We start from the raw sequence: 25,991 nt of genomic DNA on the forward strand, positions 1-25,991 counted from the left end.
CCCTACCACGCCTCTTTTGGCGTTTTGGACGTTGGTTGGTGCTATAATGTGCTTCAGGCACAGCAGTCGCCCCATTAGGTCGAGCTTGATAATTCTTCATCAACAGCTGGTTCTGCTTTTCAACAAGAAGTAAAACAGAGATCAAATTCGAGAACTTAGTGAACTTCTGAGCTCTATATTGTTGGCAGAGAATGACGAATAGGTTTTCTCCAAGAGATTATCTTCAATCAAAGTTTCGTTGTAAAACTTGAGAAGTGATCGAATTCGACAACTTTTAGAATTATATTCATTCACAGACTTAAAGTCTTGGAAGCACAAGTGTTGCCAGTCGTGTCTTGCTACAGGTAAGAATATGTCATTTTGGTGATCAAAATAATCAACCAAAGTGACCCATAGTGCATGTGGATCCTCCTCAGCAAGATACTCAGTTTGCAGAGCATCATGGATATATCTTCAAATGAAGATCATAGCAGTGGCTTTTTCAGTTTCACCAATAGGGTTGTCCGTCTCTTTTTCAATAGCTGGACGTAAGTTCTTGGCAGTGGGGTGGAGCTTCATATCTTGGACCCACTTGAGGTAGTTTCTTTCAGAGACCTCTAAAGTAGTGAAGTTGAGTTTGTTCAAGTTCGACATGTTCCTATCACAAAATAGATGGACAAGATGTGGTTAGTGTAATGGAGAAAAAATCAATTCATTCACATAGGAGTAGAACATACAAGTTCTAATAGACATGTATTGGTTTAATTTTGCATGAAAAACTTCAGGTTTTCATGGGTGATGTTGTTAAATGAAAACTTCAGGTTTTCAAACAAGGCATGTTTGTAAGAAACTTTAGGTTTCGAAATAATTATGAACTTCAGGTTCATATATTCCTGCAGGCAAACACAAATATATACAAAAATATGCAACAAGAATATGCAAAAAAAAAATAGAACTTTTAGGTTTACAATTATAATTGAATTTAACTATTTGGACTTCGGGCTAACTTAAAGTGTGGGTAAAAAAAATATAAAACCCATTGGGCCTAAAATAATTAGGCAAATAAAACTCGGGGCCCAAAAGAAAAACTAAGCCCACGGGTGGCTTAAGAAAATTGGTGATGTGCTTCCTAGGCCGAAAATGGGGCTGGGGGATCTCGGTTGTAGGCTGCAGGCCTACAGGGAGAGATAAGAGCAGGGAGGTGGGTTGTTGTAGGCAAGCCCAAAAAAAAAAAAAAATATTCCATACGGGCCACTTTAGGCGAGCCCAAAACAAAAATTTATTTTGTTTTTTTTTTCTTGTAAGCCGGGAAAAATTGGGTCAAAATAAATGTTATAGGCTATAGGATGCAGGCCCAAAACTGATTGAGGTTTGAGGGTTAGGCTGAGAAGGGGCCCAAAGGGCTACAGGTCATACATCCCAGCCATGTTGAGTGTGTGCATCAGAGAAGAACATCGGGGTTTTAGTCGACGGCACTGCGTCAGACGGCGTTTCAAGGTCGGGCAAACCATGGTTCGTCGAAGAACTAGGTGTTTGTCAACGGAGAAAAGATCTCGATGTCGAAGGAGAGAGAACCGAATGAATTCAATTGAATTCGAACGAAAAACGCATGAAATTCTTCTGGAATTTCTAGAAATCATTTGTGAAAATAATGGGTGTTGTCCAATTTACATGACTGTTGGTCGTGTTTCGTAGGAAAAATCGACGGGGATGACCCGGGCTTCAGGCCGTGGGTTGGGACAGGTGCTTCAAACGCATCGTTTTGGTTCAAGCTTGCGGTCGTGATTCAATGTTTGGGCTGGGCCATTGCAGGCTACTGGCCTGGTGGCTAGCGGCTTGCATGGTGCAAGTGCATGGGTTCGAAGAACCCTAGGTTTCCAATCGCAAAATTTTCTCTTTTTTTTTTTTTTTTTTTAAATTCAATTCTTATATAATTTGATTTGATGCATATGCAATTCAATAATTTCAATGCATGTACATATACTTGATGCAATTCATGGCAAATATCAAATTCACATAATTCAACAATTATGATTATGATGCATACACAATTTATGTAGAATCTAAAATTTGTAAAACGTAAAGTTGGGTCATGCATCATGGTGAATGTTCATGCTATCAGGACTGCAAAAATATCGAGATAAAAACCGTTGTTTTGAAAGAACATGATTGCATGTTGATATGGATGAACTGGCTTGATGCAGAAAAATTCTCTAACGTCAGATTCCTCAGCGCAGCGGTAGCAACGTGCTGATAATGTGTTGTGGTCTATTTTATCTGACAAGGTTAAAGAAGGTCGGCGGTAAGGAGAAGAGAGAGATGTGTTTGTAGAATTGTAGGGGAATGTGTGTTGTTATTCGTCCTACATTGTGCCTTTATTTATAGTAGTAAAAGGAGAGAATATATTCCTTCATCCCCAAGGAATACAAGATACAATATGAAAAGATAACTAGAATTAAATCTAATCTAGGATTTACACAATCACACTTAAACCAAGAATGTTTACAACAGTTATAAGGTTATTAGACCACCTATTATAATGAGTAAATTGAGTACTAACTTCAAGTATTGTCCTTTTTTTTTCTCTTCTGACCCCACATTTTTTGTGGTTTGTTAACCCATTTCTCTTATTTATTTATTTATTATTATTATTTTTTAATTTGTATGTAATTTTTCTCCTCTTTTTAAGATCCCCAGCGTATTAATCTTAAGTTCTCACATTATCTATGAATATTGTGTTAATTTTTAAAAAATAATGTAAATATTGTTTAATGCTTATTCTACAATAAAAGAAAATTTATTTAAATTTTATCTAGGCTCCTGCCTAAATCTCGTCTAGGCGCCTAGCTACTAGGGCACAGTTCACTGCTTGACTAGGGCCTAAACGTTTTTTAGAATCTAATCTTAACCAATTGAAGCTTTTTACATGGTTTTCATATTACCGCTTACAACCGTTTTGGTGAAAAGACTGTTTTCTGTTATGAATATTGATTCAAAACTTTACACTTTCCAATGTGAAAGCAACTGTTTCAATTGAACCTTGCACTCTTTTAAATTTCGTCCCTCCCCTCGGCAAATCCTGGCCTCGCCACTGGTACTATGTATATGCATATGTGACCATCAACTCAAACACTTTCTATACATACATACATACATACATATATATATAGAGAGAGAGAGAGAGAGAGAGAGAGAGAGAGAGAGAGAGAATATATATGACGTTGCGCAGCCCAGAGATCTAATGAGTTCCCATAAAATCCTGTTCTTTTTTATGAATCCATCTTGCTCCTAGCAAGCAAGCAATTGCTAATTCATGGCGTATGCTTATGCATATGCATGCATGTCTTAGTCAATCAAAAGTCTAAAACTAAAACTATATATATGCATGCACAGTCTAAATATTCATATTAATTTCTTACTTAATTTGTTAACACTTAACAGTACCTACTTGTCAAAATTCAATTTGTCAAAACTTAAGAGTAGTTTATATTCTTACCATCACAGTCATGACAGATGTTAAGTTTTTCCTATTACATATATAATACTTATACATTATATATAGCTCCATGAGGAAACATATATATGACCCGCGAATAGCTACAAGTTCAAGCTGATTTGCTCTTTGATTTATATTAAATGAGTAATGTTAGAAAGACTAAATTTATAGACAAAATTTTGGAAATTAAAAGACATGGAAGTTGATGATGATTTATTACTTAAACGTTGATAAAAATGCTCATTTTTATTGGTGCTATGTCATTTAATTTGCAAATTTTGTCTTTAAATTTAGTCTTTCTAACATTACCCAAATTAAATTAGTGCTTAGTGGAACATATATTTTGTTTTTCGGAATTGGATCCCATCCGGATCCAAATTGTGGGGATCATATGGATCCTTACATCTTAGTCATTCATCGTGCAACGTGTGGTTAGAAATCATTTGACTTTTTTATTTAAAATTAAATACAAATAGTATCTGATGAAATATAACCGCACGATATACGATGAACGGTTAAAATGTAAGAATTCCTAAAATTCATACTAAGTGAATTTGGAGAGCATCCTCTTCCTTCTTTTTCTTTCGTCAAAAAATAAATGCTAAATTGGATTAATGGTCTCTGTGGTGAGAGGGTAATCGGAAGATAGCCTCTTGTGATGAAAAAATTCAGATTTAAACCATCGTGGTGAACTCCGTTAGGATTTAAACCCAAAATTAACATTTATGTGAACTCTCCATTAACCCAAAATTAACAATCCCACCCTTCCCCCAAAGATTTCATTGGATTTTAAAACCACGAAGTCTGCTGCGTTCAATCTCAATTTGTCCTGCATTTTTCTCCATGTGTCGTATTTGAATAGCTGCAACCTCAATCTTTTGATCAGAAAAGCAAAAGAACAAAGAAAAATTGTGTGAGCGTTGAGATAGAGAGTGCAATCAAAGCAGCAACATTCTTACCATCAAATAAATGGCACCAAAAAAATCCAAATCCATCTCCCATCCAAAAGAGATACCCATGTTCATGTTTCTTCAATCTCCATAGACGCATCCAACAGAAGAAACCCATTTCCCTGTAAATGAATACCACTACATATTTTGGATTTTCATCGCCAATTTTCTCCTCCTATTGTTTATAACTATAATATTCATTTTTGTTTTGCTTTTTGCGAGAAAATCACAATCCTTATGTAATCTGACAACTGAAGGACCTTCTTTGAAATCATTTTTTCTCAAATGGGCATATTTAGGGAATTCACTGATTAATGGACAAAAGATCTTTGAATGGAATCGAAGCATGGATCAATGAATTCATAGCCTTGGATGAATGAGTTTTTTTCTCTTTTGGTTATGAAGGTTGAATGTGTTAACAGAAAGATGAGGAATATGTTCATTTTGGGCTTAAATCCTAACGGAGTTCACCACGAGGGTTTAAATCTAAATTTTTTCACCACGGGGGCTGTCTTCCGATTATCCTCTCATCACAGGGACCATTAATCCAATTTAGCCAAAAATAAAAGGACAAGTAAACATGATGAGCCGATCGAGGTCGGATAGGATTTGATAACAGATATTACTATTCTAGAAACAACTGGAAGTCTGGAATCAGTCAAGACAATGACCAAATCCAAAAGATTCAATATATTTTGAGAAATTCGTATCCACGCTTGCCAAGTTAATTGAGAGAGGATCCTAGAAATGCTTAAATTATATTCATTTATTATATGTTATGCGATCAATTTTCGTCATGTACTATTTATATTTAATTTTAAATTAAAACAATATATAATAATTTTTAACCGCACAAAGTAAGATAAACGAATGTGATTTGAAGATCCCTAGGATCCTCACAAAGAGAATCCGGCGAGGATCCTCACTCAAGTTAATTACCTACCAAAGTACCAATGTAATGAAAGCCAAAATAACGTGTACGTATTAATATTAATATCCATATTGTTCTTGTTTTGTTTTCTTTATTACAAACAACGTTAATTACTACTCCAATCTCAATTAGAAAGAAAAAAAAAATGTTTTGAATTTGGAACACATCAAGTTGAAGAAAAATTCTTTATTAATGGCTTGTGATCAAGTTTTAATTAGGATAATCGTCGGTACGAGTAATATAGAACATTTGCATGATGAAATTGTTCATTTATTTAATACATTTGAATGATTAAACAATCACTGATTCTAATAATCAAATGAAGATTAAGAAATTTAACAGTTTCCATTACGAAATTTATGCAGTTTATACAAATGAATTTATATGGTGCCATACCTTGAATATATGTATGTTATTAAAAAAGTGAGATATGTGCATTCTTTCATAGAGAAATGCAAGTTTTATTTTTTTTTACTGTTTATAAGTTAGTAATTACTCGATAAGTGCATACATTATTATGTATTCGGTGTCAATAAGGGATGGAAGGAAAAGATAAGACATGAAGACAACGTCCACGCTCAAGTCTCAATAATTGGACAAAGTATAAGAAGAGCTTGGTTTCTTAAGGCTTGGTGCATATTCACATAACTTCGTGCTTATGATTGAAATTGTTCATATTATATATGTGACGACCTGTCCCTATTTTCTATATAATTTTCTTCTCGAGTGTGTTAAATGACGATTATACCCTAGTTGACTAAGTGACGTGGATGTACATATGCAGTTTTACATTATTTTTATCACTAACCTTATTCACCAATTATTTTAGTTCCTATTTTCCCTAGCTCAATCAGATTATATCTCTCTCTCCTATCTGCTCAATCAGGTACTCTCTCTCTTTCATTCTCGTACCCGAGACACCACCACAACACAACCATCCCCAAATCATTACAAATTGAACCTGCAAATACCACCATCGTACTCATCTCGACCTCATGAACCTAGTAGTACCATCTGATCGACGAACGGATGAGTTTTAACTCGCTAACTCAGAAGCTCCGACTCAGTCGAATTGGTATCGTCGCGATCCCGATGAGATTTCAAGGTTTTAGGACGTGAGGAAGCCTCTACGCAACTCCCTAAGGACCCTAGAGTAAGTTTAGAGTGAAGTTGACATCGGAACAAGTGAGTTCGAGGAGTTTTAGTTTTGGCAAGAACTTTCGAGGGATTTTCAAGCTGTTTTTCGTTTGATTTTGGACTTTTAAGAGGTACGAACTTGTTCTACTCTTCAAGAGCTTTAAATCCATATAAATTTCATGGATTTTGGTTGAGAAATGAGCTAGATATTAAGGTTTGAAAAATTTCCCAGAATTCGACGAATTTTCCCAGAAATCGAGGAACCAGACGACGGCAGATGACGAAGCTGACAGGAGAAGACAAGGTATATTCTATTAAAGTTAACGGAATATTCTAACGGCGTCAGGTAACATCGCTACCATTTAATGGAATATTCTGTCTGTTTAGACGGAATATTCCTAACGGCTGTTAGAGTTTCTGTCGTGCATGTCATGCACGTGCTTGTGCGTGGCCGCGCGTATGGCAGTGGGTTGGACGGCGCGTGAGGGCGCGTCCGGCCTCCGGCCAGCGAGTGGTTTTTACATGCGGGTCTGTGACTTTGAGTAGAACATTTTCGTATATTCAAACCTTCCGTTTGAGCAAACTATGAGAAGTTATTCCTAGATTCTTGTGTATGTGTCATTTAATTAACTAAAAATAGTTGTTTCGTATATAGGGGAGACCTACCCCGAGGATGAACGCAGTCAAGTGAGGCTAGGGGATACGATTCTTCGACATATTAGTGAGTAGGCATTTGTTTTCGTATATGTGTGTGTGTGTGTATTATGGTTTCCAGAAAATATTTTAAATTAATTATGCATAGCATGCCATGATTTAAATGTGTTATATTTAAATATTGCATTATGATGAGAATTGTGATTATGTCAAATTATTATACGGAGGCGCATGTATGTTCAGGTGAGTTATTATGTGGTTGAAATGGGTGCATTATATGAGCATGCATATATTCATTTAGAGCTCCTCATTGATGCACCCCCGTGATTGTGCTCCCGCCTTGGGCTAGGGCATAGCCTTCATGTGTATGTTCATCTCTCACACCGCACGCTCGCCTTGGATCCAAGTAGATGCTAGCCTGTCGTACAGACTGCAATAGGCAGTTTCGACTCGTAGGTGACCCGCAATTTATCGCTAGCTATCACGTGATCGTAACACTAGAGCGTACATATTTACACCCAGCCTGTCGTACAAATCACACTAGGTGACTCCGGCTCATGTGCTAGCATAGGCTAATGAGCAATAGGTCCAGTCGTACAAGCCACATTAGATGACTCCGACTGGTATGCTAGTTTAGATTGATTTTACACCTGGCTTACATTTGCTATTGCTAAGATATTGTGGCTTGGCATGTTTCTGTTTTCACAGCTTTGTACATTCATTTTCGTATTATGTAGTATTATTTTCTGTAAACTATACGGGTTTTACAATGAGGGGTTATTACTTTTAGAAAGAGAAATGTGTTTTCTAAAGCTTTGTTTTTGCCCACTCACCATTCTGTTTTTCGCCCCTTCAGGTCTTAGATATCCTTCGCTTTCTTTCGTGGCACACGAGGACTAATCGGTGGTTCTGACACTCCATCAAATAATGTAGGGATATTTCCTCTTTTGTTGTGTATTTAGTACTTAATTAGTTTGTCTGCACCTTTATGTTACCAATGCTTTGGATGGTTGTATTTCGGGTTTGATGTCACATCCCGTCCCCGGCGGGACCATTTCCCGGGCCTAACTCCACCATAGCACGATATTGTCCGTTTTGGGCCCCGACCACGCCCTCACGGTTTTGTTTTTGGGAATTCACGAGTAACTTCCCAGTGGGTCACCCATCATGGGATTGCTCTAGCCCCCTTCTCGTTTAACTTCGGAGTTCTTACGGAACCCAAAGCCAGTGAGCTCCCAAAAGGCCTCGTGCTAGGTAGAGATGAGAATATACATATAAGGATCACTCCCCTGGGCGATGTAGGATGTCACAATCCACCCCCCTTAGGGGCCCGACGTCCTCGTCGGCACACCACGACCAGGGTTAGGCTCTGATACCAAATTGTCACATCCCGGCCCAGGCGGGACCACTTCCCGGGCCCAACTCCACCATAACACGATATTGTCCGCTTTGGGCCCCGACCACGCCCTCACGGTTTTGTTTTTGGGAACTCACGAGCAACTTCCCAGTGGGTCACCTATCATGGGATTGCTCTAGCCCCCTTATCGCTTAACTTCGGAGTTCCTACGGAACCCGAAGCTAGTGAGCTCCCAAAAGGCCTCGTGCTAGGTAGAGATGGGAATATACATATAAGGATCACTCCCCTGGACGATGTGGGATGTCACATTTGACCACTTCCGCATGCTTACTTATTTCTAGTTTAAATAAGTTTTGATTTGGTTTTAATTTGTTCATATTTTTTTAATTACTTCTTTTGCACTCTTGGCTACATCACTCTCGTGTGACGGCCAACACGCCTCGACTCCGGTCGGGGTGTGTCAATATAAATCACTCTAAAAAGATCGTTTCTACAAAAAATCAATTAAAATTACAATTCTTTAGTTAACCAATTGTAGCAAATAAATAGACAATTCATAATACTTTTGCCGAATCTATCCATCCATTTTTATAAAAATCTACACTTGGCTCCTCATGGTTAAGGATGAACTCCTCTTCAAAATATTTTGTATCCAATTTACATAACTTCATGCTTATACTCGAGACCGTTCACGTTATAATTCACTTTGTTGTAAAGATGATCTCATAAAAAATCAATTAAAAAATGTTTAATCAATTAACTATTGAAAATAGATAGACGGTTTACGATACTTTTACCAAGTTCGATTATCTGTTTGTATATAGTTCAATGACTAAACATGATCGAAGACCATAAGAATTATTAGGATATGATAAAGTTCATTTACATTAGTAATTTATATTGATTTTTTGTACCGATGAAATTTACATTTATAATAAGTTGTTCTAATCATGGGCGTAAAGTTCATTTGAACCGGCTGATCCAAGTTAATTCCATAAGAAAAATGTGAAACTTGAACTTTACAACAATTAGATATTGGGTTAAAAATATATATAAAAAATATATGTTTAGAATATGAATTCTACATCTAAAAATTAATGAACATTGTATGTGTTTATAAGTAAATAAACTACTCTTCGTATTATCAATTAATTTTATAATATAAGCACTTTCTTTATGATATAATACTTTAAAAAAAACCCAAAGTATCCGTTACTCGACAGCTCGCACCACCATAAAACTTTTGGATAAGCCTCCAGGAGTGGTTGCACCAGTATCTGGTTGACACTAGTCATTTATTTTGTGAAATCTGTAGTCGTAATGGGGACGAAGTCGATTCAAGTCAGATGGAACTGGCTTTGTTTTGTAATATTTTCTATAGTTCTGAAAAGAGAAAAGAGAAAAGAAGAAAAGATGAGTTGCAAACGACAAGTGTGCACTGCAATATCAACACCAACATTCTCGATTCATAATTTTGATTAATTGATAAGTTAACAGTTGTTGCCGGAAATAGAAAGAAGGGTGAAAAAGTAAACATGCAGTGCAATTTGTGCAAGTGAAAAGGGTGTGCGGAAATGACAAGAATAACTGTCAGTTAATGTTGACGTAGGAAAAGAAGGACCGACCAACTCGTTTTATCTCATCACTCACTGGTCACTAGTCACTAGTGATGTCCGTCGTCTGATGAGCACTAACACTGACAGAGAGAAAAAAAAAAAAAAAAAAGAAACCAGTATCCAAGGAAAGAAAGAAATGGAAAAAAAGAAAAGAAAAAGAGGAGAGAGAGGGATTAGAATTTTCTTTCCCCTCTTCTTATATTTTATATTTTTTTCTATAAAAACGCCTTTTATATTTTATTTTTTATTTTTTTTAATAAAAAATTAATACAAGATATAGACGTGACTTAATCATATTTATTCAAATAGGAGGTGACAGAACGAGAGAAAAAAAAGAGAGGAGAGAATCCTACTAAAGAGCCACTAAATGATGATGGATACTAGAGAGCCACTAAATGGTGATGGATATATAAAATAATAATAATAATATGTTAAGGAAGAGGACACACAAAGTTGAAAGTTACATTCCAATTTTCCAATTTCCACCATTTCCCCCATTTGTTAATTTTGTGTCGAGTTAGTGAAGTTAAAACTCAAAAAGGCTGAAAGCTTTTGGAAGCTGTAATTGTTATTTATTTTATTTTAAATATGAGGAATTTTACATTTTCCAAATTTCCAATACCCTCCTCTGTCCTCCTCACCTGTTTGTTTGGCTCTTTCTTCTCTGGACTCCTGGACGACTCTGCTCCTACATCAACAAAAGGCAGGCTGCCTTTCTCCTCTTTGTAAAAATTTTCAAGGGCTGTTAGGTCTGTCTGTCTGTGATCTATCTCTCTCCAGACTGCAGAGACCAAATAAGCTTAAAGCTTAAAGCTTCTTAAAGGCTAAAGGCGGTAATTGTGGGGTGTCCGTCGTAGAGTAAAAGAGCTTGTTTGTTCCTTCTCATATTATCGTTAATGGAGGAGACTGACTGACTGATTGGGGGTTGATGATCGAAAGAGTCCACCAACTTGCAAACTCAATCCAAAGTCGCTGGCTTTTATGTTAACTGGTAAGTATTCTCGCCTTCTCACCCTATCAATTATTCAATTGCTTCCAGTTGCTTGGATTGGAGCCTTAGAGACTTTGGAGTCCCTTGAAGCTTGAAGCTTTGAAGCTTGAAGCCTGGAATTCTGGGTTTTTAATTTAATAGAATTCAATTCAATGCTTTGCTCCAGTTGTTGCTTGTTTCAACTTGTCTGTTTGGACACCCTTTCTTTACTCATAATCCTCGGCTCAAGTTCACTATTTCGTGAGCGGAAAGGGTTAGGTTACTCCAAATACCAAATACCAAATACCAAATACCAATTACCAAGCACCAAATGCTTTCCTTTAGAATATTTGTAGTTCAATTGTAGAATTGCTTTACTTTCACATTCACATTTCATATATCATTTCAACGGACGGGCGTACGTATGCAAATGCAATTGCAATTGCAATTGGTTGCACGAGAAATCACCCCCTTCTTTCTCTTTCAACTCTTGTCCAACGCCATGCCTCCCTCATGCCTTTCATGTGATTCATTCTCTCCTCCTTTCACAAAAAACTAACTAATTTTTTTAATTTTTTTTCTTCTAGCCTCTCTGATTCTTCTCTTTCTTTTTTCCTTTTGCTGCAGAAAATACAACAACGCTTGACCAATCACTCACCCTTCCTTTAACAGACGAGGTTTGTTTTTTATTTCATCAATTTTTCCCAACTCTTATTTATTTCTTTACATACTACTAGTTGATGCTCCCTTCCTTCACACTTGGTCTACCTTTGTAAATAGATATAATTGTTTTTAAATAACAATTGATAAAATTTAATTTCTCAATCTCAATCTCAATCCCAAAGATAGAGAGAGAGTTCTAGTCAAGCCATTTGGGTGTTGCTCGTGAACAAGTGCACTTTGGTGGTTGGCATTTAATTATGCCTTCCTTGCTGTTTATTATGTTCCTCCTCCTCGTGATACCCATCTCCATTCTTTGGACTATAGTATTTGAACAATCTTCGTTTCTGTTTCATATGCATGCTCTTCTGAATTCACCACTGTTTCATGTGTGAGAGAGAGTCTGCCTCTGTTAATTTGCAAATTCATATACATAGAGAATCGTATGCGTATGTCCATAATCTATATATACAGCCGCCGATGCTGATTCAATGAACTTTGTTTGGTTAGCAGATATAGCGAGTCTTAGGATATGGGATGCCTGGTCTCAACACCGAAAGATACACAAGGAAATAGGAGGAGGCCGGCAAACATTGGGGAAGTTTCTGTCTATGTTCCCGGTTTGCGAATCCCTAAACCTGTTGATTTCTCTCATTCACTTGGTGATCACTTGTCCAAAAGTTTAGTGGAACGCCTATCTGCTTTAAGGACTCGCATAGTTGTAATGGCTGCCCAAGAAGGTCCAACAATTACCAGAACGAGGAGAAGAGCTGCTACTCAACATGGTTCTCATAAACACAAGCTTGTTAATTTTTCCAAATGATATCTGAACTCAGATATTTCTTTATCTAAATGAATTCTTATCATCAGGTGGTTCAACATTGGCCGATCTTCAGCAGGCTCTCGAGGATTATTTGCCTGTCCTTTTGGGATTAATGAAAGATGGTAAATCATGATCTCATGCCTTCTTATTTAATTGTATCCACAAGTTTTAGTAAATCCTAAAGGCGTTTCTTATTTATAATGTGAAGGAAGCCAGCTACACCACAAGGTTCAATTTTTGTGGGTAAATCATGAGGATGATGCAGAGGTGGGCATGTGGGAGCGCTCTTAAAGCTCATATTTCTCTGTTGTGCAAATCATAGTTTTTGCTTTCCTCATTCAGTCATTCCTCAAATAGCGTTCAGATTCAATGGTATTGTCAAAGGGAACCTAGCTTAATGTGAATGAATGATTCTTCAGGAAACAGCTATGTCTAATGCATGGTACGAGGTGCTGTCGATTTTGCACTTAATGGCAATGCTATCATTATCACAAGCTAACTTGTTACTTCTTCCAAGAACATCTGCTGATGGTTATCAGCCAAAAGTAACAGAAGGTAGGCATTACCACATGAAAACTGAACTAAAGCCGATTAATTATGTTTTTTTTTTTTATCATCTCTATTATTATCCTACCATGGCTTGTTAAGTTAACGAGAAAAGTTGTGTTGTCAATGCTTTCTAGAATGAGTATAGCTTTAATGGTTATAAAGTCTTCTCAGTTTCTAAGAGAACTTTGTGTTATAGTACAAAACTGTTGCCTGGATTTAAGAATCAGATGCAGTAATTTTTGGGTGAAACCTAGTATGGTTGACATAGGAACTCAGTGAAAAATAGTAGGAATTGGAAAATCGGAGATAAAGAAAACTGAAAATTCATTAGATTATGTCATTAAACTATTAATAGCAGTATGCTGATATGTTAAGGAATTCACTAAGACGAGTGAAAAATGGATTTTGTGTTTGATACTTTGTACTAAGTTCTTTTTTTCACCTGCTTATATTATATTATCAGAAATCTTGTTTTTGTAAGACTTCTAAAGAAAATTAACAAAATCAGTGTATGCAGTAGTTGTCATCAGTCTACCTTTAGGTTGTGCCTTGCATGGCTCTTTCTTTTTCATTGGTCATACTATGAAGGTTCCATTGTTTTTCTTGTTGTTACAGAGAGTAGACGAGCTTCCATTGATATTTTCCTGAAGGCAGCAGGATACCTTGATTGTGCCGTCCGACATGTTCTTCCACAGTTGCCGACTGAGCTCAAGTTTGTATCAGTTTAAATTTTGCACTGATTTTTAACTTTCTGCTTGTTATCATGTTCCTAACGCTGTTATTTATAATCTTTTGACTATTCCTTGATTGCAGGAGAAACCTGCCAATTGACTTAGCAGAAGGAGTTCTTCGAGCGCTTTGCCTACAAGCATTAGGACAGGTAGTAACTTTACTTAAAGGGACTGATCTGGTAAAATGTTGCATTTTATATTTCAGCATTTATGCTTCTGAAATGCCATCTTTTACTATAAAACATAAGTATTGCAGTCAGCCTGAAGTTGTGAACCTATCCTGCTTAATGGGCACAAAGGGTACAACTGCAATAAGTTTGGTTTTTCATGCATCTTCTTTCTTTCTTTTTTGACATCTCGTTATTGTCCAGCTTATCCCGAAAATGCAATTTAGTTGGAACCTTGTGTCTTCTGACTATTATGTTTTGCTGACCCTTTTTATCGCTTGATTTCCTTGTTTTATTTATAATTTTTACTTCATTCTTTCATTCTTTCCACCTGTCTCCTGTAGGGTGTTGATATTCAACTTGGAATGGCAATAGATAGCACAAAAGCTACACTTGCAGTGAAGCGAAGGCTTGCATGTGAAATGGTGAAGTATTGGCAACAGGTAAGAAATTTATCATGATTTCTGGTTTGATCTTGTCAATGAGTAATATCATTTAATGTCTGGGATATTTGTTATAAATTTTCCATGCTTCCATTGTGTTCCTGTTTTAATTCATCTCCTTTGGCCTGTATGCATTTTGAATTTGAACCTTGTGAATTGAGTTGGAAAGAGGAAGCAGTAGTCAGCTCGAATAGCATCAGTGCAGGGTCTGAATTTAGATATTCTAGATTAACGGACCATTATAGTGATTCTAAAACCGCGTTGTGAGTACATGATGGATTCCATCGATGGCAAGGTGAAAAAACCAAAAATGATAACAAATATACACCCTCGTTTGTTTGATGCCTTAGGTGAGCTTACCCCATTTATACCACTACTCTATATTTACTAATGAGTTTGTTTGGTTCTAGGTTATCATCTCTTTCTATCAGTAGTCTTTCGTAATGTGCTGGATTCTCTTTTACGAAGGCTATCATGCCTTCATGTGCATATATGATGCATGCCCATGATACTGAACTTACCCACATACCCAACATTTAGAATGGGTAAAAAAACATGAACTCTCTGAATACTCCAAACAAGAGGATCTAACCTCCAATTTGTGCTGTTTGTCTAAAATCATATCCCTATTCAGTATTCCTTTTATTCATAAACCAATTTTTTGCTACATTCTTAGGTTTTCCTTTTGCATTTCCCGACATTGAGTAATGTTGGCTGTTCTCTATTTGGAGTAGTTGTGAGAAGTTCCTATACATTTCATATCAGTTACATGTCATATATAAGTTGTTAATTCTGTGGTTCACTATGTTTCTCATGATTACTCTTGTCATCCGAACACATTATATGTTTGTTGAATCACATGGTGATCCTGAAGCATATTGCTTTCTTTATGCCATTTATTTGCAGGCTCAAGATAACATTATGAACCTTCCATTATTAAATGGTTGGGGTGAAAAGCATCGGCTCTTTGTGAAGTGGAAATATGTTGAGGCAAAGGTATTTTGCACTTTCTGCTCGTCTTTTTTATGCTCTTACCACTATCCTTCTAAACTTATGAGTTTACCTCCCACTATAAGGATAGTGTCTATGAGAGTAACAAGGAAGCCAAAAGCGTGATTGTTAATGTATGTTTTATTTATGGAGGGAAAATAGTGGCCTTGTAGCGATTCCTCTAGAAAGCACACTTGCATTTATCTAAAAAAGATATCAAGTTGGTCATTTGTATTTTCTACGTTGGTGATTACTTGCTCATTTGGTTTGTCTTCCCTTGCATTAGATTACGTGCATGCAGATTTTGATACCTATGTTCTAGGTTCTGATACGCTATTGTCTTTTCTGAATGAGTAACTGCCAAATGAAAGTATATTGAACTATTCATGAAGAATCATATAGTTTAGTTCATTCTTTCGAGTTGATCTAGCTGATAGGGAGGGGTCTTACGCTGCTAATGTTGAATATTTGATTTCAATTACGAATTATGATTGAAGTTTGTGTTCTGAACAGCTAACCAAAGTTCTTCCAATTTTAACCTTCCCATTTCAACCAGGCTGCTGCATATTACTATCATGGTTTGATCCTTGATGAGGGTAACACAGAAAAATTTCATGGGATGGCTGTAGCTGCTTTGCAAGCAGCAGATGAGTATTTCAAAGAAAGTAAGAAGGCATGCGAAGCATTTAATGCTGCTCCCCCTTTGTCAAGGTGGGTAGAGGGTGGATTTGCGTATTCATTTTGCTAATTTCATTGGTTGGCATCTAGCGGATTATCTGCTGTTTTTTCTAGGGGCAATAAATTATGTGCTGTAGCCGCAATATCTTTATCCTCTCTCCCTATCTCCATGAACGTCAAACACAAACATGTACAAGGAACGAACATAAAATTGTCTTTAGTATCCATTAAGATGGAGTTCGGTTTCTACGAGAACTCTTCCTAAGAAAACTGTCTCCTAAATTATCTACTCTAGAGTCTAGTCCAATCTCTAGATATTAGCAGAGATTATTCTACAGGCCCTTCTTGAAATTTGTGTGCGTGTTGTGAATATCTACCGTCTCGTATGTAGCATTGGATGTTTCAAGATTGAAATGTCCATTAGCTGATCAGTTTTCTTCTTCTTGTCAATCGTTCTTCTTTTAATGGTTAAGTGCTTTTTTTACACACATTATGCAGAAATCCACCGCTCTGGGGAACCATGAAGTATCTATCTGAGAAAATTCCAAAAGATGCTTCAAGCAAAGTGCGGATAAACCGTGATCTGTACTCACACGAGAAGTATGTCCTGTTCCTGCCTGATAGAACTATTACCAATAGTATTTTGTTTATGCCTAAATGCAATCTCCTTTTCACTCTTGGCACCCGTAATTGCAATCTCAGTGTTCTTGGCTGATGATACATAGAACAAACCCTCGGGAATAATTAACGTCTGGTTTTGGATATTTCAACTGCAGAATCATGGAGACAGCACCAACATTGCCCGATTTTGCATTGGCCTTGAAACCGGATGAATTCCAACTTCCTCCAGTAGACCCCTCTTGGAACATGGAACACATGAATAAGGGCTCCAACCAGCTCAGGAATGACAGAATATAAGCAATATCATTGTTCTAAAAATCCCAGCCTAGAGCCTCTTAGGCCCCGCCTAGGTGCTAGGCGGTTGATCACCGTCCCGATTAATGCTTATGCATTTGAAAATTAAGAAAGGCCCCATAGACCTACTGAGGTGCCCGTCCAGACCGCCTAGGCACCCGCCCAGACCCGCCTATGCATCGTCTCACTTAGGCAGAAAATAGATAACTTTCATTTTGCATTTTATTTTTTTTTTCAATAAATTGTAAGAGACTTGTTGAATACTTAAATGAGCACACATTGTATGCTTGTTCCCCGTGTTTTCATTATGTTCCAATACTTCAAAATATATGTCATTCTATTTTGTAGTTTATGATGAAATTATATATATTTTACGTATAAACATACACTTATTTACATGAAATATTATGGATTTAGTTAAATCCGCCTAGATCCCGCCTAGCCGTCTAGGCGCTAGGTCCTAGCTCGCCGCTCGACTAGCGTTTAGTGCCCTTTAGAACCTTGAGCAATATATGAGAATAGTTTTCTGCATTACAGAGTAAAAGTGACCGATCCAGAAGTGTGGATGGCCATTCAAAACTGGGTGGATTATTCTTCAATCGTTGTGCATCCATTTTTCCTTCTAAATTTCTTTTGTTCCTTCTCCCGTGGGTAATTTACTTTTGATAGAGCTCTGTAAAAGTCTCCCCTTTCTTGTGTGTAAGTTGTTAATTGACTGTTTCAGGGAAAGAGATGAATGATTTGTTTGCAAAGTACCAAAAATGGGGTATTTGCCCATCAAAGTTAATCCAGTACAAATACGTTTGCCCATCGCTTTCATTTCATAAAAAAGCATTCTAGAATTATTCTGTTTACATTGGCTCGTTTTGTTGGTTGGAAGTTGGATCTTGGAAGTCACTTTGGATTTGGAATCGGAGTGGGTCTTGGGTATGGCCACCGCATCTCAATCCACCTACTGCGCACGTGCTGCTCTATAATTTCTTCTCTAGATGGAGGTAGAGGTGTTGGCCGTAACCAAGACTATCTCCTGTAATATTTTCATCAACAAGAACAAGGATAATCATCAACAAGAAAAGGGATAATCAAGCACAAAATCACACATTGTAGCTCCAACAGGTCGGAATTTCCAACTTGGAACTGCAGCAGGCCATTCTGTCTAGGGTGTTGATAGCTCAAGTTGGCTGTGGATGTTTGTATCGAGTCTATTGACACCATTTTCATTGTTTGGCGAAAATACAAGAATACATTCAGTTTCAACAAATGCAGAACACAGAGTTTATCATCAATAATAAAGCTAAAAGAAGCTGATTTCCAAGTCACTACTTGCAAACAGGTACAAATCTCTATTCAACATGTTTATAAGTGAGCGGGAAAGGTCTGATGTTTAACTCGAAGAGCTTATGTGATTTTTTTCCTTTTCCCCTTTTTGTTTTTCAGGTGCCAGGGTCAGGAAAAGTCAATTCTAGTCTTCTCCACCATTTCCGCCGTCTCCATCCAATTGCTTTTGCTTCTCTTGTTCCCCTGCTAAAACAAAAAAATACAAAAAGAAAGAGAAAACCAGTTATTAAGCAGTTGATTCTCATTGTCACAGGAGATAGATTAATTAAAGTGTAAAGTGATGCAGTTCCTTGAAACCTTCAAACCAATTTCCTAACCAAATGCAATGTTAGCCTCTTTACATTGTAAGCCAAGCACGTCAAGGAAAAGACTTGATCTTTTTAATGCAGAGGCCGAACTGGGGCCCCAGTTATGGTTCTGAAACTATTTACTTCTCTAGACAATGCAACTGAATATCCAATGGGACACCATGTGAGATTGATATATTTCCCAGTAGGGGAAGCATGACTTTAATAATGGCGAGGAAAGTAACAATACAAGCTACGGACATACAGCTCAATATCAGGAAAGACGAAAAGAAATATGAAGAGATCAACTGCTTTATTTCTGAAAACAACAATACGGTAATGGTGATTGAAACTTATGGCACGCCTTCTAACGAATCAATTTAAGAAAATATTTCATGATGTTCATTCTTTTAAATTTTCTATGGAGGGTGATGGTGAAAATGGTAATTACATACCCATAAGTTTAAGCATTGCCTTTTGGGTTTGCTTTTCAAGCTTATCAAGCCTCTTCTGCACATCCCTGCGAAGTTCCCAGTTTGGATTTTTTAGGAGCAATATTCACAAATGGGTCCTGAACGTTGATCCAGAATTAGCACAAGTAAGATAAGGAACAATCCCTTTGAAAAGCACAGATGCTAGTGATTAATGAATAAGAGAGTGGGCCTATTCAAAAGTAATCAAGCACCTCTTTCTTCTCTGATAGAGGAGGTACTGCTGCAACAGGGTCTTCAAACTTTGGCAGCACCGGTGGAACAAGCTTTCCCCCCTGAAGCTGCTTATCATGAGGAACATAATTTCGGAATTTCATGTTGGTATTACTGCACAAACTTACAGTTTAAGGTTAAGGCAGCCATTTTTTCCGGGTCCTATAAATTTAAAGGCCATGAAGAACAGACAACCTATGTATCATAATAAGTAATGATATAATGGAAAACATCCTGACCAAGCCTTCTACTATAAATCAACTATCTCACTAAGCTAAACAAATACAACCATGAAATGAATTCAAATGCTACTATAAGTGAAGACATAGACTATGAAAAAAAATGGAAGCAGAAGTCTCATATGTGTATGGTACGACAGTATCTACTTCCCAACCTTCATTCAGCTACTCCTTTTGGGGATTATTCAGGTTTACTCTTGTCCTCACCCTAAAGATCTTGTCCTCACGATGAAACCACATAATCCATAGTTATGTTATCCCCAAAAAAACCCATAATCACATGCATACCTCATGCTCGTCGAGATACATGAAATATTAAATGCAAACAAAACCGTTTAGTATCATCTCAACTGACACATGCGTATGAAATATAAATCCAGAGCGAGTAGGGATTGCAAACATAATGGGTAAAATTACCAAATAACGTTCACATTATCAACCCACAAACTTGTGAATTTAAAATTAATACAATACTTGAATAAGACTATTGAGAAAATGGAGGATAGGTAAGGGATACTAACATACAAAACATGAATAGGATCTACTCACGCTTCGTCACTAATTGCATTGTTTTCATTAGTGTTATCGTGAACTTGAGCGGAATCCTCATCTGGAGTGTTTAACAGTTCCTGAGCAGCTTTAAGAGCTCTTAGCCTCTCTTGACGCGCTGCAAGTACTTGTTCAACGGAGTCCTCTTCAACGGCCATTGCTTCACCCATAGCAGATGAAATGACATTATAATGAATATATATTTTGGCTTAGCACGAAAGAAATTAAAAAAAAAATTCAGAGGATTGTTATAATTTACACCAGATTATCCTATCCAGCACGATATTTAATCTTTAATCTGTAACCTTTAATATTTAATCAAAAGGGGTATTAATTGCAGGTTAAGCCCAAAAGATGTGAAAGAAGTAATTTGCAATAACAACAACTGGCTAAATCAAAAGCCCTAGGCTGGGTTGGTTGGGCAGAAAAAATGAAGAATAAAACAGAAGAGAAACATCAGCAGCAGCAGAAATAATAAAAATAAATAAACAAATAGTTGAGGAAAAGTAGCGAGAAGAAGAAGATGGAATACCGGAGAAGACGAAGAGAAGGCCCCGGACCCGTCGTCTGCGGCGCTGCAATGCACTGTTAACACTGTCACTGTGGAATGGAATGGTAGAATTGACAATTTGAGAGGGAGGAGGAGAAACAAAAGAGGTGGAAACTGGAATAGAAGGACACAGCCGACCACAGGACAGCATTGACATCAATGGGCTTCTTTTCGTGTTGCATGAGTTGGTCCAAGTGAGATAAATGGGCTTTTAGTGAGCCGAGCCACAGTATATAAAAGGCGTTGGGCCTGCCGTGCGTGCCTCATATGTATATATAGAGTATCTTCTTTCCTTGTTGGAGTACTCTGTCGAGCAAAAATGGAAGTCGGAAGAAAGGAAGTGATTGATGGACCAGGGGCAGAAGCAGAAGCAGACGCAGATGCATATGCATATGCAGCACCACAAGCAGCAGTGGAATTGGAATTGGCAAGGAAGAGATGCAGATTTGTGATAGGGCGGATAGAGGGATTGCCAGCTCCTACCAACATCAAACGCACTCTTCTCAAACTGGTTCACTCCGAACTCACTTTTCTCTCCCGCTCCTCCTCCGCCGCCTCCTCCTCCACTTCTTCAACTCCCCTCACCAACATCAAGAGGTTTGCACTGAATTGCTTGCCCATTCATTCTCACATCATCTCATTCTATTATAATGAAATTCGAAATGTATCGTCTGAATCAATGAAATTCGAAAAACAAACAAACAAATAATTATCATCTGGTTTGCTTTTCATTTCTTTACTTGTTTATGCATGAGTTGAGTTTTTTTTTATTGAGTTTTTTATGGCATGGCATCTAATTCTATTTAGTCTCCAAATAATCTGAACCCACTTAGCTGCTTAATGATTTTATCGTGGAAATATATCGACTGAAAAGTAAACAAACGAATAATTGTCATCTCCTTTGCCTTTCATTACTTGTGAACTGGAATGGAATGGAGTGATTGTGATTGTGGGGTGTCTGTCTTGTATTTGACGGGTATCTTTTTTGTTAATTTCAACTGTAATTTTGGCAGTGTCAATGTCGGACACATTGAGGCAGTTGTTCACATTCTCCGGCAGCCTTTCATTACTGGGGTTTCTCGCGTTTGCAAGCCAATCCCTTTCTCAACCTTAGCCCCAATTGCACAGCAAACCGACCCTTGTGTCAACCACAAACACGTCCATGTTGATATAGTTTGCACACTCCATAGGAACCCTGTCTGGATTGTTGTCTTCGACAGGAACCCTAAATACATTACTTGGACTGGCTTCCGATCCCCTTCCCATCATAAGAGTAGGGGCTTAAAATTGCGTATTCAGCAACTCACTGCTGCTGCCCGCTCTGCTGTGGCACTCAAACCTTCCTCGATTATTCTATTCTTCTCATACCGAAACGGTCTTAGCAGCGTTATTTGTGATAGACTAAAAGAGGAGTTTGGGGCAACTGAGTTTCGATTGGATTTTCCTATTTTAGACTTTGATTTTGATTTATCCGACGAACCTGGTGACTGGACTAATGTACTTGCCGCAAGAACTTTTCAACAGGCTTGTGTATTTGAAATAAAGGTTAATGATCCAAGGGACACTGTTTTCAGTTCAGAATCTGATGTGAAGGACTCATGCCTGGGAGAGGCGGCTGTGGAGACTTACCAGGATCCGTCTGTCCCTTTGAAGCACACTCAAATTTTCCCTGTTTTCTCTTCTCTGATTTCAAGAATGGGAATTCACTCATTGGATGCAAAAAATGTGGAATCTGTGAAACTGGGGCGTATTCTGGGTGATGGTGAACTTATTAACTTTGATACAACTGCTTTGATTGCTCTTATATCGGGTATTAGTAATGGTGGTACAGACAAGCTTTTGGCTACTCCAGAAAGTGAATTGAGGCAGCGGTTTAAGGGTAACTACGAGTTTGTGATTCAACAGGTTAGTTCTTCATTCTAGTTTTGTGTTTCCCGTCCCATTGTCTTGGAAATCTTTTGGTGTTACAGCGGGACATAGCCATATTGAAGGATTGAATTATGAACTCAAAAAGTAGTTAGTTTTAGGGTTAGCGTCTGTTGGCTCTGTGGTATTCTTCTGTGAATGGTTAGTTTTACTTTTAAGATTTAAAATATCTTGAGAAATCCTTTCAATGCTGGCTGTTCAAGTTTATTGTCTTACAGTGTGGCAGATACTTAATAAACACAAACACAAACGGATTGGTTCGGTAGATCATTGGCAGTCCGTTAAAATGACAACCTATAATATTTTAACCACTGTTACTCTGTACATTGAACTTCTTATTATATTTATTTATCTTTTCCTTAAATATTTCTTATGGTATTTGCTATCATGCTGACTCATAAAGTTTGTTTATATGCCTCATCAACCATTTTTTCGTTCTGGGAACTAAATAAAATTATCCACCTTTCACAAGAATTATGTTACATTAACATCCAATCCAGGTTAAGGTTTCTTGATATCCTGCCAGGTGATGTCTGAGATTCAGAATCCAATTCTTGTTGAACTTGGTCGCGCAATGTCTGGAAAGAGAGGCATAATCTGTGAAAGTGTCCTTTTGGAGTTCAAAGAGTTAGCATTGATCTGTGGTGGGCCCAATGAGAACTTGAGAGCTAGCCAAATGCTAAAGTATCTTACGTGAGTTTTCCTACCAGTTTTTTGTTACTTCTTTAAACATTTTTTTGTGTCTGCCCCAATTTCAAAAGAATATAAACACTGACATTATAGAAAAAACTAAGGGTCCATTTGATAACAAGTTCTTTTTTGTTTTTTTAGTTTTTAGTTTTCATTTTTGTGCTGGAGATAGAAGAAAAACACTGACATTATAGAAAAAACTAAGGGTCCATTTAATAACAACTTCTTTTTTGTTTTTTAAGGTTTTACTTTTCATTTTTGTGTTGGAGATAGAAGAAAAACATGGGAGAAAGAGCGATAAAGAAGAGTGGAGGAAGGATGCCGGAAGAGATGTAGCAGAAATGTATAAGGAAAAGTACACAAAATGAAAACTAAAAACCAAAAACTGTTTTAAGTATTAACAGTCTCGGTTGTATTACAATAACAAAGAGAAAACAAAGAAGAAAAGAAAGGAAGAAGAAGGAAGAAGAACGACACAGTGAAAACTAAGAGAAAATCTGAATATTCTTTTGATTACTTGATAATCCCTCACAGTCTCACATTCTCTTCTTTTATACAAGAGTAACCACCCTTCTACAATCTTAGCTGACTAGGATTAGCTAGCCAATCTTATCCCAACAGATCCTAACCATTTAACAGATTCTAACAACCTTTATGATGACATGGCACTTCATATTTTTAAGTCAATATAGGTCAACATTAAGTTGTTTTTCCTTATATAATTGGCTTCAGCCTGCGGAATGCTTCAACTTAATTGGTGAGTTAACCTTGGGTGTATGATTTAGGTCATTGCACATACGAGGAACTTCGTAGATTGCATTTGGAGGATGATGCATGAAATAGACTTACATATTGGCTTCCGAGGTTGGTAAAGCCTATCTAGATTCTAGTGCCCTCAGTCTAGGACATTAAACATATTTTGAGGTTATTTATTTATTTAGGAAATGAAAATTTATAGAAAGAAGGAAACGAGCACTGCACATTTGTTATAACCAACCAACCCTGGTCTGCATTGAGGTTCAAACTGACTTGTATGGACGTTGGTACGATAGGTTTGATGATTTGGTCCTTTATTATCTATAGGGTCTGTATCTGGTTAATCATTTCCCTTTTGTTGGTATTATCATGCGCTAATAACCTTTAGGACTGGTGCAGGGTTGTTCCTGATAGTCCCTCTGAACGCATGATGAGCCTTCCAACCACTAGAAAACTGGCTTTGAAGAATAAGGTTGTTTTTGGTACTGGTGATTCCTGGTGTGCTCCAACTGTAACGGCAAATATGGCATTTGTTAGAGCAATTTCACAAACTGGGATGTCCTTGTTTACGATTGAGCACAGACCTCGGGCTTTGACTGGTGATTAGTTCTTGTATATTGTCCTGATATTTAGAAGTCAAACATGCTTCCATGGATGGCAATGAGAGGTATTGTTAATCCACTTTATAAATTGAAGTGGTTGGGTCTGTATCACATAAGATGCACCCAGAATGACTGGAACGTACAGGTGACAAAATCCATCAGGTGTTCTGGTTAGTTCAAGTTGAAACTGATCCTGCAGGTCAGTTCAAGTTGAAACTGATTCTGATTATGTGATGCACTCTGCTCGTAGACCCTTCTAGTTATATATTTTTAACTATTGTAGGACACATGACATGACATTTTATCGATAGGCATAACACTCTATGTAGATCTGTACACCATTACATATAAAATATTTTATACCTTTAGCATCACTTGTGATTTTGTCTCGTGCGCGCTCAATTGCTGTGGTTTTTATTTCCGTCACAGCTCAATTGCTGCGTTTACTACGAGAGAAAACGACTACTGCATTGATGGAAATACATATGGAAAGAAAGAAAGAAAGAAAGAAAGAAAGAAAGAAAGAAAGAAAGAAAGAAAGAAGAGAGAAATGCAACAGATAAAAAACAAATAAATAAATAAACAGCTCCCATATCCCCTATATTGCAGATGTATTGCAAGATTAATTCAAAGTTTCATTCTGAATATACAATTATTAGCTTTAATGCTAATCAAATTGTTAGCAGTTAAGCTATCTACCACCAACAAGCATTTCCCCAAGATGGTCACCTTCCTGAGCTTCAATTTCCCGGGTTTAATTGCCACGGGTTCGTTAAGCTTTAGATCCAAGGGGATGCTTCCGGTTTGTTGTTGCTGTTGCAGTGTATTCATCAAAGTGCTTCCATATTGCGTTTGGCCAGTCAAGGCTACATTGAGCAGAGTATTGTTCTGATGAGCTTGGTAAAACTTTGGTAGCGTCCCTTGATAAAGCTTCGTGTTTGTATACCACACACTCAACCGGCCACCATTCTCGTAGTAAATTCTGATCACTTGTTTGGGTAATTGGCTGTTATTTGACGTTGAATTGAGCATATAAGGTCAAGTCCAAATTGTGCCTTAAGTCGCTAATCTTCAAGCTATCATCCGAGTAATTAGGAAGTTTAGGGTGGAAGATGAGATAAGGGAGCAGAGTGATTTTCGCCTGAACCAGAAGGCAGAAGCAGCTTTGTTTTCTCTGTCGCTTTCTCTCTCTGTAGTTGATGATGATGATGAACTGTGTCCATGTGCAGTAGCACCAACGGAGGCATAGGTGGTGCCTCCACATCTCCAGCAGGATGAACACGAACTCTCTGGTGATCAGCCAT

General features: G+C 37.4%; 2 protein-coding genes and 2 pseudogenes across 3 annotated transcripts; 2 read left to right on the forward strand and 2 right to left on the reverse strand.

Annotated features, from left to right (window-relative positions):
* The first annotated feature begins 10,707 nt into the window (after positions 1–10,707).
* Positions 10,708–17,342, forward strand: LOC137724310 (uncharacterized). 2 transcript variants are annotated; one of them, XM_068463052.1, is made up of 13 exons: positions 10,708–11,111; positions 11,718–11,767; positions 12,264–12,535; positions 12,621–12,695; positions 12,782–12,840; positions 12,993–13,128; positions 13,738–13,834; positions 13,936–14,002; positions 14,365–14,463; positions 15,370–15,459; positions 16,010–16,164; positions 16,630–16,731; positions 16,908–17,342. In XM_068463052.1, exons 3-13 carry the CDS (start codon positions 12,283–12,285, stop codon positions 17,047–17,049), a joined length of 1,275 nt encoding a protein of 424 aa, XP_068319153.1. In that variant the 5' UTR covers positions 10,708–11,111; positions 11,718–11,767; positions 12,264–12,282; the 3' UTR covers positions 17,050–17,342. The 2 variants fall into 2 exon arrangements, with proteins under 2 accessions (XP_068319153.1, XP_068319154.1); XM_068463053.1 differs by lacking the exon at positions 11,718–11,767.
* Positions 17,343–18,232: 890 nt separating this feature from the next.
* On the reverse strand, positions 18,233–20,879 carry LOC137724318 (uncharacterized; annotated as a pseudogene).
* Positions 20,880–21,031: 152 nt separating this feature from the next.
* LOC137724313 (uncharacterized) lies at positions 21,032–25,058 on the forward strand. Its single transcript, XM_068463055.1, has 4 exons — positions 21,032–21,310; positions 21,727–22,618; positions 23,166–23,332; positions 24,485–25,058. Exons 1-4 carry the CDS (start codon positions 21,033–21,035, stop codon positions 24,690–24,692), a joined length of 1,545 nt encoding a protein of 514 aa, XP_068319156.1. The 5' UTR covers position 21,032; the 3' UTR covers positions 24,693–25,058.
* A 239-nt stretch (positions 25,059–25,297) lies between these two features.
* On the reverse strand, positions 25,298–25,991 carry LOC137724301 (NDR1/HIN1-like protein 6; annotated as a pseudogene).

This window comes from Pyrus communis, unplaced genomic scaffold (assembly GCF_963583255.1).
Source record: "Pyrus communis unplaced genomic scaffold, drPyrComm1.1 SCAFFOLD_22, whole genome shotgun sequence".
NCBI lineage: Eukaryota > Viridiplantae > Streptophyta > Magnoliopsida > Rosales > Rosaceae > Pyrus > Pyrus communis.

Coding starts and splice junctions, on each gene's coding strand:
- LOC137724310 (XM_068463052.1), top strand. CDS start 12,283: ATGGGATGCCTGGTCTCAACACCGAAAGATACACAAGGAAATAGGAGG. Junction 12,841..12,992: donor ATCATGAGGATGATGCAGAG/GTGGGCATGTGG, acceptor ATGATTCTTCAG/GAAACAGCTATGTCTAATGC. Junction 14,003..14,364: donor GCCTACAAGCATTAGGACAG/GTAGTAACTTTA, acceptor TGTCTCCTGTAG/GGTGTTGATATTCAACTTGG.
- LOC137724313 (XM_068463055.1), top strand. CDS start 21,033: ATGGAAGTCGGAAGAAAGGAAGTGATTGATGGACCAGGGGCAGAAGCA. Junction 22,619..23,165: donor ACGAGTTTGTGATTCAACAG/GTTAGTTCTTCA, acceptor ATATCCTGCCAG/GTGATGTCTGAGATTCAGAA. Junction 23,333..24,484: donor CAAATGCTAAAGTATCTTAC/GTGAGTTTTCCT, acceptor GGACTGGTGCAG/GGTTGTTCCTGATAGTCCCT.